This window comes from Leguminivora glycinivorella, chromosome 4 (assembly GCF_023078275.1).
Source record: "Leguminivora glycinivorella isolate SPB_JAAS2020 chromosome 4, LegGlyc_1.1, whole genome shotgun sequence".
Lineage (NCBI taxonomy): Eukaryota > Metazoa > Arthropoda > Insecta > Lepidoptera > Tortricidae > Leguminivora > Leguminivora glycinivorella.
Window position 1 is genome coordinate 11,526,508 of NC_062974.1, and position 17,143 is coordinate 11,543,650.

A 17,143-nucleotide genomic window follows, 5' to 3' on the forward strand; every position below is an offset into this window, starting at 1 on the left:
AAGCAACAATTCCTGTCTGGTGTTGGTTGAATACATTGTAAGTTTTTGCGATAAGGATGATTATATTGACAATTAATTCTAGCATAATAGAGCCTTACTACTAACTAAGTACCTATGCGCTGATTGTCAAGTTGTTGTGGTCAGACTCTACCCTTTTACTAACCATTCGTAGTTTTTGTTTTGATTGTGGGATCGACGAAATCTTGTATATTTTTTGTCAAAGAATAGCGACTGATCTTACAATATTTATCATTGATCATCTTATCAATAAGAAAACTTACGCAATTCAAGACCACACTTACTTTTATGTGATCTTCAATGGTCGTCGCTTGGTTGACGCCTCCCTAGCTATAGGACTGATTGTTTTACTGTGAGCATGACCGAGCGCTCGATGGACTGCTCGTCCTTTTCTGTATTCATTACACCGGGAGGGGTAGTCTATCTCACGGGCGAGACACTGACGCGCCCATCATGTGCTCAAGTTTCGCTCGATCAGCGACAAATGGTCCAACTATTGAATTAGATTTTAAAACTTCGCTTTATTGTTTCCAGCGCAGCACCTGCAGCGCACGCCGGCGGCGGGCGCGGGCGCGGCAGGCGGCGGCTGGGTGAACAGCGCGACGCTGCAGCAGAAGATGCGCCTGCAGTCGCTGCAGCTCGAGCGCGAGCGCCTCAAGCAGCGCCAACATGAGATCAGATTACAGGTAACATATTCCATCGACACCTCTAAACTAAATTGGGACACGACGGACACGTGCACAGATCTCGCGAAGGATACGGGCGAGCTCTGTGTGCGTAGCCGAATGCACAAACGCTCACGATAATATTTCTTTCGTAGCTATCTATCTCTATCGCTCTTGCGTATTGGCGCGACAGAGCCAGACTACCTTCCTGCGGCATTTCGGTGGCGTTTCGAGTCGCAGAAATGCCATTCGGCTATGGGGCCTGCTCATGTGCATTACTGCCGCGGTGCCGCCATCAGTGTTCGCATACTTAGTCACCTTATACGACACCCACGGGATGAGACGGGGTGATGCTATTCTTTTCTGCAGACGACACAGTGCAGTTGTAGTTGGACGGGAGACGGTTATCTTATGACGAATATGATGGCCCCGTTTAGTGACGGGTTATAAAATTTACTACCCCCTTTCCTCCTGTGGGTGTTGTAGAAGTAGACTGTTGGTTATTGGGTTTCGATCTCTTATTTGCCAAGAGTGGCACGGGAACTTGTGCAGTTTTATGTGCTCTGCCTACTTATTCTGGAAATACAGGCGTAGTTTATGCATGTATGGGTAACTTTTTTCTTAACAAAAAAAACTATGAAATTTTCTATGATTTTTGAGGAAAATTCCTTTCAAATTTTATGAATATTTGTCAACACACTTATTCTATCAGTCTCTGTAATATTTTTGCAGTCTCACCAAGTTTCCTGACAGCCATGGCATAAGTTAAAATAAATACTTACCTATCTATATTTTGTTATAATAATAATCAATATCCATAAATACGTCGATAGGTTTGTTATTATACTTATACGTCAATAAAATAAAACATTTCATTGAAAATAGAGGCCCATAATAGGGGGGCGGTGATCATACCGCAAATACCTTAAACATTGGCCATGATCGGCTTTATTTCAGTATAGAGCAGAGTTTTATATAAAAGCGCTCTCTAATTTTAACAGTTAATGAGTGTAAGGTAATTGTGCTAGTTGGCGTCCACACACACGCTAGTTGTTTAGACAATATGGGTTGCAATAAGTAAAGAAGGTTAAATATTCAAGGTCAGATAGACGAACCACCCACCCAGGCCCGGGTTAAGAATTTCACCACCCCCTTTCTTCCCGTGGGTGTCGTAGAAGGCGACTGTGGGATATGGGGTAAATTGTGGCGTAGGCGAGAGGCTGGCAACCTGTCACTGCAATGTCACAGTTTTTTCTTTCAACCCCTTATTTTGCCAAGAGTGGCACTGAAACTTGAGTAGTTTCATGTGCTCTGCCTGACCCTTCATGGGACACGCGCGATTGTATGTATGTAAGATAGACGAAAATAGCGCTAGGGGGAGCTAGGGGGATCTAGGGGGGAGCGAACCGGGGCCCTTGCCCCGGGCGCCAAGTCCAAGGGGGTCGCCAAATTCATACTTCGTCAAGTCCAGCCCCCTCGAAAAAAGTCTAGATCCGGTACCTACTGCTATCACTATTCACCAGGTTAACTTTAACCTTCCAGCAAGAGATGATGGCGCGGCAAGCGTCCTCGTCCATAGTATCATCCCTGACGTCATCGGTGAGCGCCAACAGCGAGCCGGCGCTCGACCCCTTCCTCTCCGGCCTCAGCGAGCACCAGCGCCAAGAATCCGCTGACTCCGGCCTCGGCATGGCCGTAGCCTCCTACACGCCTGAAGACTTCTTGGCTATGGACGACCGTATGGACTGCAGCAGCGAGGCTGGCGCTGGACTGGATACAGATATAGCGCTCACGGACAACCTCGACTCCACGGATGACCTCAATACTTTACAGGTGAGTCTCTTTGTTTTGTATTAGCATGGCCGTCGTCTCGTATACGCCTGAGGACTTCTTGGCTATGGATGACCGTATGGACTGCAGCAGCGAGGCCGGCGCTGGACTGGATACAGATATATAGCGCTCACCGACAACCTCGACCTCGACTCCACGGATAGCTCCAACTAGCTCTTGTTCTCGACTGTCTTGATACTTTTGGTTTAAATCACTGGAGGATTGTAGAATGTGTGCATTTTAAGAAAGTCCGATTACAACTTATAGGTAGGTATACCTTATGCGACTTGTTGAATTGAGGAAGGTACTTCGAGGGAAATAAGAATAATAATAAATTTATCCAAAATGATAGCTAATTATAGGATTCTGTAGTTAAATATTTCGTTATGAATTACTTTCGTAAAATGTTCATTCTATGTCATAATTCCCATGTAGGTATACAGTTAAAACTTTTTTTACCTTCAGCGATACATTTTATTGACATAACCAAACCTTTATTCCAGATGGGGGAATTCACGGCAGATATATTGTTGGACGACGTGCAGTCGCTGATCAACTCGACGCCCAACAAGCCCGACAACGTGCTGACCTGGCTCTAGAGCCGGCTGCAGACGCGTGTATATCGTGTACAGACATTACTAGTTGCGTGTGTTTGTGTGCTCGTGTGACTGATGTCGGTACGGTGTGACTCACGTGTAAGTAACAGTATTGTTTTTTTGAAGTCTCTGCATTTATTCAAACGAGATAGATTACGCTCTGTATAATCGCTTAACTTAACAGTGAAAGGGCATTCGACGGCGCTTTCGATTACGACTTCTGCGTTAAGTATTATATAATGTATACTGTACAGTGTCCGTTTCGGTTAAGTGCAAAATGTAAAGCTATGGACATTGCCAAGTAGGTACCCCTAGTGGTAGGCCATGACTGTAATGATGGCTAGTCACTATGTAAAGCGTCCTCGCCTGTGGAGCTCGCGCGCGCACGAGGATATGACTCGTAGTTTCGATGCAAGCCTTCTTTCTTCGCCGAAAGTAGCAGTGTTGCAATACTAATAGTGAGCTAGGTTTCCAGTAATCTTTAGCTTTAAGACTAATGGAAATCCTATCCTTTCTTGACTAAGTAGGTATAAATGAACTGGATGAGGTTTAATCGACTTTAAATATTAAAATTGTGATAACATCTCGATAGAACAGTGCCTTGTTGTGCCTTTATTAAAATATATTTATTGTGGTATATATATTAGGTAAAATGAAAATATTTACAAGTGCAGTTTTTGAGGTGACGCCGACGTCACGCAATCGGACAGATCTACTTATAGTGGGAAGTATGTCGTTTCGCCTACCTACTTACACCGTCCTTGTGTATTTTATCGAGATTATAAATAGGTACTCACCTGTACGCATAAGTATCTATAGTTATATAGCTTAATCGTAAACTAGATAAGGATCGCTGGCTAAATTTCAATTATACACTTTTATAAATTAAATTTGTTTAGAATTTAAAATATGTGTATGGGTGCAGCTAGCTAATTAACATTAGGGAATAAATGAAGAGCGGCCGAGTCAGTGCCTTATCGTGAGCGCCTGTGCGGCGCACGCGACCCACTCGGTGCCGACCTGACTATGAGTTGAAAGATTATCATTTACCGCTACATACTTAAGTATTATCGTCTTTACTATAATTATTTTTCTATCTTCTGAATGAAGTTTGGTCAGAAAGGAAAAATTGTGTTTTAGCCCACCTAGTCTTTAGATTTTTTTTAATGAAATTTAATACCTAACTCGATTGAAAGTGCGACAATAAATTAGGACTTAATATGAAACGCTACATTGAAAACTTTGCCATATTAGTGACGTACTATTGTTAATCTTATAAGACTTAATGTAATCTTCGGTTTCTATAAGCATCTGTGTAAGTATTGTAAGTAGACGTAACGGTGCTGGGTTTATAGTACATTTAACTTTGTATTCTGTGGATCGCCGTATTTAACCTTTTCGCTGCCAATGGCGAGACATATCAGGCAAATAGTCAGTACATTACAGAGTCATAGAGACTGTGTTTGACATGGCGCTGAAGAGGTTAAGTACGTCGTGTTCTGTAAACTTGGCCCACATATACTACGCTCATATTCTTCGGTTCATTATTCTGTACTCGCTATTCAAAGTCTTACATTATAATCACTTCGACAGGGCAAAGTGAAACGATTGACAGTGTCGATTATACTGTAATGCTGGCGCTAGACACGATGTCAAATACTAATGCCATCTCAGAAATATTTCGGTACGTGTGCAATGTTTGAACACACATCAACACTTACTGTTGTGTTGGCGGAGGAATCGACGTGTAACTATCTGATTATCTTATGAAATTTTACAAGTCACTCACCTAAATATTAGAAAATAAATCGACTGACATACAATCTATATTAGCTAAAACGTTCACAGTGCACATTGTAGAATTTCGTAAGACAACAGGTAGGTATTGTATTCCTAAGGCCTCTCTCCTGTTATGTCTTCCAAAAGTGTTGCGATGTTTGTTCGTGGCTGGCGCCCGCATGACTCTGCGAACTGCCGCCCGCCGTGTCCGTCTTTACCAACACAGTATACAAAAAACTGTAGTAGATGTAGTAGATGTGACGGCTGAACAAGTGTAAATGTGTAATTCACCAGTTAATATCGTTTATTTTTCAAATGCCTACTATAGTTTATCTGTTTGCACCTTCGGACACGGCGGCGCTCATGCCGGAGCCACAAAAACATTCCATACAGCTAACGGTCCCCGCTTTTATGTACACAGAATAATATTCAGAACAATATTATATTTCATAATCGTTTATTTCTTAAGTAGGTGTAGCCGTCATAAGTTTAATACATATCTTACTGGCTACTGGCCGACCGCCAATGCGAGTTTTCTTTGTAGTAAGTTATGTTTCGTGTATCTATGTTACGACAATGAAATTTATGGTTAGAAAATTAATTTACAATAATTTCATTGTAGATATTAGATATTCTTATATGAATTAAATAAATATTTGTTTTAATACATATTATTTATTTTATTTGCGACTAGTCTTGTGTGTGGGAGTCCTATAACTCGTCTTTGGAAACCTGCAAAACAACAAAATAATAATTAATATTTTATTTGAAAATTGTTTTAACCCTTAGGTACTAATAAAGTTAATATTTTTATTTATCATACAATATTTTAATAACTTACATACATAGTAACTTATCTAAACATATACTTAAAATATAAAACGAAAATGTATACATACTTATATTACAAAGGGCACCCAAGGATTTATCAACCCATCCGCGTCTGTGGAAATATCAGTAAAACTTAATACATACACATATTTACACAAATACATACATACAGTTTTCCTTTTTATCTATTGAGTATTGTGTATTAATCTTTGAACTAATATATTGATATGGGATCAAATACTTCATAATACAGATGAATCTCACATTGTCTTGCATTTTACTTAAGTGCTGCTGAATTCAACAATTTACTTCTTCATATATGAATTAAAGAGGACAGCGGAAGATAGTCCACCCTGACTCACACCACACTGAAGCGTACCTATGTCCTATACTCACACGAGTTTACGCTTGCCCAACTAAACCAATTAATTTAGGCCGTTACTCCAGAAATACTAAGTACCTACTACATACTATACTTTGTGTACTGTCTGATGACTAGTAGGTATGATAAAGTAGCACGGCCGACCAATACATCATCCAACGGGAGCCTGTGCGTGATGGCGATGGTGGTGTAAGTTAGCAAATATAGATCGTGAAATTCGCAAAGACGTGCGCCTTAACTCGTGTTGTTAATTTTTTAAAGGTTAGATTTGACAAATCGGCACATCATCATTGTGAATTACAAGAACTATAAGTGCGTTTTCACATTATCCGATCCGATATCGGATGTAGGACCGATATCCAATACATTAATACAGGCGCCATCTTGGATTTTTTTCATTGAAATCCTTCCAACGTAGCTATTATACGCCACCGACGGCACAAACGCAAACCAAACACCATAGTCACTTCACTTGCATATGTAGCTATAGATGAAAGTGATCGAGCAAGGCTTAACACTGGATCCGACTATAGGTACCTTCGCACAGTGGGCATCATCAAGAGAGATGAGAGGAAAGAGATTGTTGCTCAGTCTTGTTACTTACTAGAGGATCCTTGAAGCGGTCGTCTTGAGGCAGCTGATGGGTGGCTGTGAGCTGACGGTAGTATTCCACCGACAGTTTCGGCGTCCGCGGCCGCGCTGGGTCTGTGATGTCTACGTAGTAGAAGCCGAAACGTTCCCTACAATAAACACACAGGTATAGTTATTTTTCATACGAGAACCGAAATAGGCCCACCAAATACGTGAAATAAATAAGGCTTATCAAAAACAAGGTATGTTGGTAAAAATACGTTTTCTCAAATATGCAATGAAATATTGTCTTTACGTTCCTTAAAATGGGCTGGGAAGTATCGCTTTTTGGACGCAACAACTCGAGAGGACTGTAAAGGGATTTCATATTACTTTTTAGGCCTAGGCCTGCAAAGTAACTTTTTTTTATAAAATATTGTCCTTTAGTGCATTTTTTTTTATTTCATTGTATGTTTGAGAAAAGCACTATACATGCCTCGGCGTGAAAACGGATTCCCGGCCTCGTATCCCTATCCGGGGTATATACCCACTTGGCCGGAAATCCTCATTTTCCCGGCCTCTGATGTAATGTACTATTTATGTATAATTAATAGGTAGGTACGGCTACTTCCACATACTTATTTACCTTTCTCTAGGTACTACTACATCATAATTAATATAAAAATTTTACCTTCCAATAAAATTATTATTATTTTGCCTGGTATATCCGAGGTCTTTATAGAGAGAGAGTACGTCGTAGACGTCGCATCGGACCGATAGATGGCGCCATCGTTCGCTGTAAGTCGCTCCGGCGTCACACCGCCGCGATGTTGGTAGTCCCGTTTTCCCCACCTGCAACATAAGGCTCCTCGCGCCCCGACCCGCCACCAGCCACCCTCATTGTTGAGGAGAAGTGCCGACGGTATATTAAGCCTACCAGGAAGGCATCACTCAGACCTCGGATATACCAGGCAAAATAATAATAATTTTATTGGAAGGTAAAATTTTTATATTATTTGTGCCGTTTGTATATCCGAGGTCTTTATAGAGACCTGTTTATTATCTCCTGGTGGCGAGTCAGCTGGCGCGCAACTCGCGCAAGCCTTTGGTAGCCCTATTGGCATAGCATAGAAGAATAAGTGAATCAGTTGTTGAACCGATTTGACAGATGTATCAGTCGAAATCGCCTTCGATCCGCGAATATCTCGGTGCCAGAAACGCCTAAAGAGATTTTCGTGATGACGTTTAGCTTTAGTCAGCGAATAGTTAGAGAAATGACATTATTATACATCGCAGATCAAAACCAAAAATGACGTAGGCGAGGTTGACTTGAACAAGATACAAAAACTTTAGATACACTATTATTATTAACAGAGACGTTATTTTATCAGGTTATAAACCCAATTTCAGACACAAAGTGTGGAAATTAACTGTAAAAGTAGTGTAACTATCTGTACTGTAGCAGGGTAACGTAATTGATACTGCTTTTGTCATCCCTTCGTAAAAATTATCAAAATCAATATTAGCTTTGATATGACTATTTAAAGTCCAACGTTTTACGTCTATATCAAACACAGAAAAAGGTCATCACTCACGCGCCCAAGGGCTATTTGTTACAATACTGGTATTTTCGATCAGACTATTTCGCGTCAAGCGAGCGCGGTTGCAAGCGAGACTTCTGAACTCTGAACTCTTTTTAGTGAGGGCATTTGAGGATACTGATCGCTCGGTAAAACTAGCCTAGAAGATGAAAAGTACAAGCGCTGTCGATTGCTACTACACTGGACGGAGGTATCAGTCGATTTCTTCAAGTCAGTCATTGACTCTTAGGGTAATCCATTACCTAATCCAAAACCCGATGCGACGGATTTCTACTTCGTGCAATGAAGGTCGACAGCGTAGACTGAGAGGTGACGGCCGTGTCGCATCGCTGGTGGTTGCTGAACACGTCGTGGTAGCAGGTCAAGGGATGAATTAAAACACCGCCACACATGCGCGCTTTGAGAGCGTAGGCGGAGCGCAATAATGGCGGTGCACCGCACAAACGCTGGCGTTGCGCCCAGTGGGCGCTAGCGGGAACTAACGAGCGCGGATTGCGAGCGCAACGCGCGCGGGACGCGAGCGGAATGCGCGCGCATTCAGCGCGCTGATAGCGTAGCGTTAGCGAAGCGGAATGCGCTTTATGTGTGGCGGAGGCTTAATACGTACCGTTGTACGGTGTAATGCAGGGCTCTCGCAGACGAAGAGGTACAATGACGGGCGAAGCAGAAGAAGGCGAGGTCACCGAAGGTCACTTGGCTCCCAGGGGGTGCATACTGACCTCGTACGACAGTCTGTTGGAGTCAGCAGTTACTGTCGTAGTTACTCGTAACCGAAGAGATGTAGTCCTGCCATCGTACAGCATAACATAACATACAACCGAACTGTGCATAGCATATAGTGCTATGCGAACCTTAATCCGGCTGCATGTCACTTCAGTCGCCAGCGCCACCGCCTGTTGAAGATTATTTTCCATCGGAAGAGCTTTACTTCGTACAATGTTACGATTATTGAAGGTCTTATCGGGCTGCAGATGCAAGCAAAACAGGAGCGATTGGCCTACAGCTATCGGCAGCTGTACGAGGTAATGCTGGAAACTGCAGCGGTGCAACCTTCCTCTGTAGACTACGAAAGTTGTGAAATTGATGAAATCAGGTTCTACGATCGAATCAAGCACTATTAATTCAGTATAGTCGAGCCAGATGATAACTACTGAAGTCCTCCTGAGTTCCTGGCCCCTTTCGCTTTGAGCTGGAACCTTAAGTTCACTAAGGCGAAGCGGGTTTATTTTTGCCAATTTGTTTATTAGAGGCTCGGCGAACAAGTTCATCTCTCGAATGGACAGGGGGCGCCACAAGCCTCCGGGAAATCTTCGTGTACTTGGAACCACCGCGGCCAGATTACCGATCGGTTTTGGTGTCCGCCCGGTAAACAGACGCACGCTCAGGATGCAGGACGCTGGCTCGAATTCAGATCTGGACATTCTGAAAGAGATTTTTTTTTTATTCCGCAAACCTTTACGATGTCTTTGACCTACACAATGAGCGATGTACAGGAACCACAGGGTCGTCTCGCGAGGCGCCTCTCCGATTAGATAGCTCGCGAACATCGTCAGGACACCCTCGCAGCAGTGCGGCTCCTCGTCCAGTTATTGACGTCTTACCTCGTTCAACTATGGGTGGCCAAGCCACGTTAGGACGTAGCATCTTTAGAATTTATCTGTTCTCACTTCGGCGACGGAGGAGTCCTTGGTCAAAATAGAGTGTAAATACTGTCAAAGTACTTCACGGGAACTGGAAAGAGAAGATAGTGTACGGGATGTCAGCTGATAGCGGCGCCCGGCGTCACATTGGAGGGTAGTATCAGCCTGTTCAGCAACAGAGTCTGCAACGATACCGTAGCAGACGGAGCCTGGATAGTCGTGGTCGTGGCACCATTGCAGCGGAAGACAGTGTTCGCGGTGAGCGTGACATCAGGCGCGACGGCAGCCGCCGACGTCGGCGTGGCGGCCAGCGACACCAAGGGAGCACATCAGCAATCTTACCAGCTTGTCACTGCAGCAGACGGTGTTACGTTAGGCGGTGAGATTGAGACGGCCGTCGTCAGCTCGAAAGGCGTCTTCGATGCCCCTGTCGCGTCACGCAGTATCGTGCTCGGTGGCCCTCTCGAGGTCGCCGCCGTCAGCGCGGGAGGCACCGGCGCCAGCGTGGCAGTCAGCTACATCGGTGAACAGCATCGACAGAGTTCGCGGCGTCGTCACGGCAAACGCGGCAGGAAAATTAGCGACGCCTTCGCGGCAGCCGCAGTATTGCGCTCGGTGGCGCGATGAAGGTCGCCGCGTCTGCAATCTTACCTCGTGCGATCGAGGCGACATCAAGGCGCCAGCATCAGCGTGGCGGCCGACGACACCGGTGGAAAGCTTCAAGTAGCTTGCGGCGTTGTCACGGCAGACGCAGCAGAAGGATTGCGACGCCTGTGCAGCGGTTAACAGTATTACGCTCCGCATCACCACTGAGGCGCCAGCATAAGCGTGGCGGCCAGCAATACTGGTGGACAGCTTCGGCAGGGTCGCGGCGTTGTCACGACAGATGAACGCTCTACATCACCATCGAGGCGCCAGCATAAGCGTGGCGGCCAGCGATACTGGTGGACAGCTTCAGCAGGATCGCGGCGTTGTCACGGCAGATGAGCGCGCTCGCGCTGCATTACCATCGAGGCGCCAGCATAAGCGTGGCGGCCAGCGATACTGGTGGCCAGCGATACTGGTGGACAGCTTCAGCAGGATCACGGCGTTGTCACGGCAGATGAGCTCGCTGCATCACCATCGAGGCGCCGGCATAAGCGTGGCGGCCAGCGATACTGGTGGACAGCTTCAGCGGAATCGCGGCGTTGTCACGGCAGACGAACGCTCTGCATCACCATCGAGGCGCCAGCATAAGCGTGGCGGCCAGCGATATTGGTGGACAGCTTCAGCAGGCTCGCGGCGTTGTCAAGGCAGACGCACGCTCTGCATCACCATTGAGGCGCCAGCATAAGCGTGGCGGCCAGCGATACTGGTGGACAGCTTCAGCAGGATCGCGGCGTTGTCACGGCAGACGAACGCTCTGCATCACCATCGAGGCGCCAGCATAAGCGTGGCGGCCAGCGATATTGGTGGACAGCTTCAGCAGGCTCGCGGCGTTGTCAAGGCAGACGCACGCTCTGCATCACCATCGAGGCGCCAGCATAAGCGTGGCGGCCAGCGATACTGGTGGACAGCTTCAGCAGGATCGCGGCGTTGTCACGGCAGACGAACGCTCTGCATCACCAATATTGGTGGACAGCTTCAGCAAGCTCGCGGGCGTAGGTGGCTGCGCTGGTAGCCTGCGTATTGACGACTGATCACTAACGGCGCTCAACCCTTCGTAAAAATTCGTGTCGGGGCAGCAGCAGACATACTTACAGCGTCGCACGCGACGCCTATGCGGCGGCCACAACGTTGTTCGGCGGCACCGCAGAGGTCGTTAACGAGGAAGCAACTTCTACGCAACTTCGGCGGCGTCGACGCGGCGGACAACACTGCCGCGGTCAGTGGCGCTATCGCAGCGCTACAGTAAGTTTCGGCGCCGACACGTGTCCGCCGTCCTCCGCACCGAATCGGAAACCGAACATGTTCTTTCTAAAATAATATGAAGCTGCTCACCCATTCGTCGGAGAAATTCAAACCTCCTTGGAGCGCGGTATTCCTTCCCCGCGCCCTCCGCCGCCGCGGCCGCAGCCCGCAGGTCGCGCAGCACGCGGTCGCGAAGCACGTGGTCCCCGGAGCACGTGGTCCCCGGCGGAGCAACTTACCTACGTTACCGCTTATATTCTCGCGCGAAACTTTTAATACGCGGATAACACTTCCTACTTTAGTCTCGGAAATGCGAATAGTTTAAAAAAGAAAACTGATTAACGGTAACGATTTTTGCAGCATGGAACCCCGAAAGACGAATAATGATCGCTAGCGAGGCATAATATATCTCATTATTCAAGACGAACGAGCGTAAATTAAAAGGGAAGAAAGAATTGACGGATGAATTGAAAAATTTCATAATTCCGAAATGTTATAAGCTACTTTTTAAATAAAAACACGAATAATTCTGGTTTGACCAGAAGTAACGAGGAAATATAAACTAAAAGATTAATTTCGAGACACCATGCTGTAAAAATGTTCGAACGGAATACGCGACAACCAGTCACTTCGGCGTTCGACGAAACAATGTGGGTGGCTGGTGGCGGGTCGGGGCGCGAGGAGCCTTATGTTGCAGGTGGGGAAAACGGGACTACCAACATCGCGGCGGTGTGACGCCGGAGCGACTTACAGCGAACGATGGCGCCATCTATCGGTCCGATGCGACGTCTACGACGTACTCTCTCTCTATAAAGACCTCGGATATACAAATGGCACAAATAATAATTGTTTAAAATAATTTATTGGTTAACTGGATATACCGGTATGGACAAACCGGACTTAAAATACATAATATGTATTTTAAGTTTTTCCAAACCGATGCATTATTATTCATAACACTTACGAGAATCCAGCACGCCATTCAAAGTTGTCCATCAGTGTCCAAGCTGTGTAGCCCAACACATTCACGCCATCCTCGTAGATCACATCCAAAATGGCAGATAGGTAATCCTAAACAACGTAAAATTGTATAGGTACACATTAAACCTGCTTGCATAAATTGTGTTATTGCGCTACTCTCATATAACGCGAGTTCAAGTATAGAGTCTAGAGTTCTAGACTCTCGCGCGAGAATGCAACTCATGATGGATGATCAGATATTACCACCAAGGGTTGTACCTAAAAGTAGATCCAGGCAAGGAGAGTCATGCCCTTTGAGGAGGCACGGGCTGCGCCTCCCCCGTGGGAAAAATACTAGTTTGATGATCTGACTCCCCGTGACTACAAACGTAAATCCATTCTTGGTATTACATTTCATCTTCAAAACTAAGATTAGTAAGTAGGTAGAAAAAAACTTACATTGAAATACTTGATGCGACCGTAGTCCTCCAAAGTGCCGCGGTCTGAGAAACCATTCTCCGTGATGTAGATCGGTGGGTTGTTGTAGCTGCTCTTGCACCAGCGCAACAGGTTCGCGAAGCCTTTAGGCACCACCTGAATTTCATAATCAGGCTATATAATATGTCAAAACACTGAAATGTTTAAACGATCATGGCAGTAGATGTTTCATTCTTATGTACTTTTATCGAAGTGGAGTTACATGAACTAAGAAAGATAATTTTAAAATAATCTTACCCTAAGCCATTCCGAAGCAGAGTCTCCGCCTACTTCCATAGTAGTAACGGCTCCAATGTCCTTCAACCAAGAGGGCGACTTGGCTATCGGGTCCACGCCCGCTGCCGTTATGATATGAGTCGTGTAGTGGTTGATGCCGAGGAAATCCGAAGTTCCCCTAATCCTGTTGATCCAGTAGTCGTCGAATTGTTCCAAGCGAGACTTCGGTAAACCTTCGGCTTCGCTTTGTCGGGCGACGTTGTTAATCATTACGGCTGGGTAGCCGCCTTCTATGGTGAAGATGGGGTGTGCGAACCAGCCGAACTGTCAATACAAAAACACCTTTTAATATTGCGTGAGACAATATCCAACGTTGATCGGGTAATCTGACACAAGGACTTATTTACTTACTTTAAACTGATTAGCTACTTCAGCAAGTGCAACAAGTTCTGCGTTGTCCGGATCGATTGGCTCGTACCAAATGGAGTTAATAGAGATCATTATTCTTCCGTCTTGCACAGGCCTGTACGTTTCATTATACAGACGGTACGCCTCAGCGTGAGCTTTAAGAACGGTGTCACTACAGAGATAGCAGCCGACACCGTGGCTATTGATCGCTGGGGCCTTCTTCTCATCACCGTACGCGTCTTCGCAGATTTCGTAGGGCTCGTTGAAGGTGATCCAGGACTTGATTTTGTCGCCGAATAGCCTGAAGCACACGTCGGCGTAGTCGCGGAAATAGTCAATCATTTTGGGGTTGGCCCAGCCGCCGAGGTCTTGGAGGGTTTGGGGAAGGTCCCAGTGGAATAATGTTACCTGTGTAAGAAAAGCACATTTTGAGTGGGGTAGTAAAAGTAAGTTCCTAATCCTAATTATTCCTATTTTCCTATCTGTTATCGAACATTAAGTTTGATATGATCGGATCTCAATCAACGTCTCTCGTAATTGTCACGGTCTCCGTGATATGTAAGAGTGACATCCACGAAAACAGACAAAAAACGCGACGTGGACAGCGAAAAGCGTTTGAGCTTTGATGCTAACCCCCACAGATCTTCGGGGTACCGGTAATACAGACGTAGGACTCGTCGCCATTCGTTTAGTTCATGATCAATTAAATAAAAGTAACCAGACATAAATTGCCTAAAAATTACCAAAGGCTCGATATTCTTCTGCGCCAAAGCGTCGAGCAGATCATTGTAGTAACGCACGCCATCCTCGTTGATGTGGTCGACTCGGCCAGTGGGCAGGATGCGAGCCCAGGACAGCGAGAAGCGATAGAAGTCGACGCCGAGGTACGCCAGCTCTTCCACATCCTCGAGGTAGCGGTTGTAGGAGTCGCAGGCAATGTCGCCGTTGGTCCCGTCCGCGATCATCTCTGGCCGCGTGTGTGATAGACGGTCCCATACGTTCTCTGACTTGCCTGCATCAAAAATGAGTTGCAACAAGTTGAACTATGAGAGCAGCGAGTGTTATGCAGCTAAAGTCTCACTGCGAATCGTGCTAGGCGCGCCAGTGTAGCATTTTTGATAAGCTCGCGAAGTGATCGATTTTGAAAATAACATTTTCCTATCCGGGATGAGGGATTCGTTTGGCAAAAATAATATTTTTTTATTAACTATCTATACTTATATCTGATATCTGGTAGTTAATATTGAAAGCCTAACATTTGTATTATCTAATCTTTAGTAACTTGTCTGTCACCGGGTTGTGGATTAAACAGTAGTCAACAAATGTAAAAGTAAAGAGGATTTTGGACTTGTTTATCAATACTTTGACTTGTTTATCAATACTACGCAAAATATACATATTGTACACAGTAAAAATAGGTACCTTGGCCGTTTTTATTGACGTAGGTACCTTAGTCTTAATGAGACTTTTGTCAAAATGAAACAGAAATGAAGTACTCATAATGAAAATGTAGATCAATTTCAAGTAAGTAGGTATAATCGGTTCTCACCGCCAACATTCCAGGCGCCTTCAATCTGATGGGCTGCCGTGGCCACGCCGAACGTAAACCCATCCGGAAACTTTGTGTGAGCTGCTCCTCTATAACAGACACAACGTTTGTACAAGGAAACTCGTATGTACAGTCAGCAATATTATTCGCTTAGCGCTTACAAGTATGGAGGTAGGTACCTTTTCTCTGCAGCCGACTGTACAGCCCGAGGTGCAAAAGTGCATGGCGAAATTGTCAATGCATTCATTGATCATTTCTCTATGTAATTTACAGCTCACTGTACTTCAAAATAAATTGGACTACCAACTTTATTACGGCTGTAATTACATACGAATCAAAATTACAATTTACATGGTTATCTTTCGGTAGAAGAAACATGATAAGGAAAGCACCCTCTGGTTTGGAAGGAAGTTTAGATCTGGGGCCCATTTCTCGAAGCTGCAAGTTACAATTTACAAGTGGTTGTCAATGTCTAATATGACAAGTTGGAAAAGACTTCCGCTTGTAACTTGTAACTTTCAGTTTTGAGAAATGGGCCCCTGAAGTTCAATTATTATGTAATACCATAGGTATCTAGATGAAGCCTCCTAAGCTATGGGTCATCATCATTTCTCGGAAACCCGAATTTTAGGTACCTCCGTACTTTCTGTGGGCATGTTAATGAAAATGCAAAATATCCGAATTTTAGGTACATCCGTACTTTTCTGTGGGCATGTTAATTGTTTAGCAGACGGCACACGGTTTTAATATGATAATATACCGGCCTAATATCTGACAAATTAATTAATTATACATTAATTACCACCTACGATAAATAATGACTAATAAAAACAAATTGCCCGTTTGTACAGGGTCCACCGGGACCGGGACATCTTCACAGCTTAGAAATAGCTATAAATTGATGTAAGGGCGCCCCAATCACAAGAATAACCTACCTACTTACGAACTTAATCATAACACATTTGAAAAAGAATCACGCGCTATCAATGCTATCATAAAATCATAATAGAGGCGAAGGTGCCTCTTGGCATAAATTTATATTTTATTTCATTTCATTCCTTGTCAAAAAATAACTTAACATACAATATAACAATCTGTAAAATCGGTTTCGTTTATTTTATAATAATAACTATGTAGGTAAGTACCTACCTAACTATCAGTTTTCTTTTTAGCTCATAGTCGCATGCTCAGCTATAATTTCTCGGTAGCTAACATCTAGGCAATCGGGGTTCAAATCGTCTAATGATCGATCTCAACCGATAAGAACTTGTTTGCGTTATTTCGTCAGTAACTCGCGTTAACTGCAGTTTTGTGCAATGTTCGATAATTACACACCAGAGTAGTAGGAATTTGAAAAAAAAAGAGAATATACTCACAAGTGAAGGAGCGTTAATATTCCGAACAGTGTTGTCAACGCCATGGTTCCGTGTGGCATGGACGGACCTCGGCGTGTTACTGCGTTCGAGTTGTCAACCACGATCTCTGAGACCGAAAGGTAACGGTAATCTTGAGTGCTAGATTATGTTAAAGCATCTTACGATAACGTCAATGTTGTCAACATGTTGAACCCCTGGATGTCAATTATCTGGTTAGTTTTGAGAAGTTGTTTGGTTGTAGATAACAAGTTGCCTCTGAATGCAATGAGAAAATTCTGCTAGTATCTACTGAACAAAGTATTATGCGGTGGGTTGAATAAGTAATTTATACTTA

General features: G+C 44.6%; 2 protein-coding genes across 5 annotated transcripts in view; one reads left to right on the top strand and one right to left on the bottom strand.

Annotated features, from left to right (window-relative positions):
• LOC125225156 (transcriptional coactivator yorkie) overlaps positions 1-5,559 on the top strand; it is a 50,575-nt gene extending 45,016 nt beyond the window's left edge. For all 3 annotated transcript variants that reach the window (XM_048128731.1, XM_048128732.1, XM_048128733.1), the window contains 3 exons: positions 553-704; positions 2,226-2,516; positions 3,017-5,559. In XM_048128731.1, the coding sequence (XP_047984688.1) occupies positions 553-704; positions 2,226-2,516; positions 3,017-3,112 (539 nt within the window). In that variant the 3' untranslated portion in view covers positions 3,113-5,559. The remainder of the gene's footprint in view (positions 1-552; positions 705-2,225; positions 2,517-3,016) is intronic.
• Positions 5,325-16,931, bottom strand: LOC125225155 (myrosinase 1-like). Of its 2 annotated transcripts, XM_048128730.1 has the most exons (10): positions 16,810-16,930; positions 15,434-15,522; positions 14,628-14,896; positions 13,888-14,292; positions 13,498-13,800; positions 13,222-13,356; positions 12,767-12,873; positions 6,706-6,841; positions 5,788-5,831; positions 5,325-5,620 (listed from the first exon to the last, which is right to left on the bottom strand). In XM_048128730.1, the coding sequence occupies exons 1-9, from the start codon at positions 16,866-16,868 to the stop codon at positions 5,817-5,819; spliced, it is 1,518 nt and encodes a 505-aa protein (XP_047984687.1). In that variant the 5' UTR covers positions 16,869-16,930; the 3' UTR covers positions 5,325-5,620; positions 5,788-5,816. The 2 variants fall into 2 exon arrangements, with proteins under 2 accessions (XP_047984687.1, XP_047984686.1); XM_048128729.1 differs by lacking the exon at positions 5,788-5,831 and having other exon boundaries at positions 16,810-16,931.
• Between the last annotated feature and the right edge of the window lie 212 nt (positions 16,932-17,143).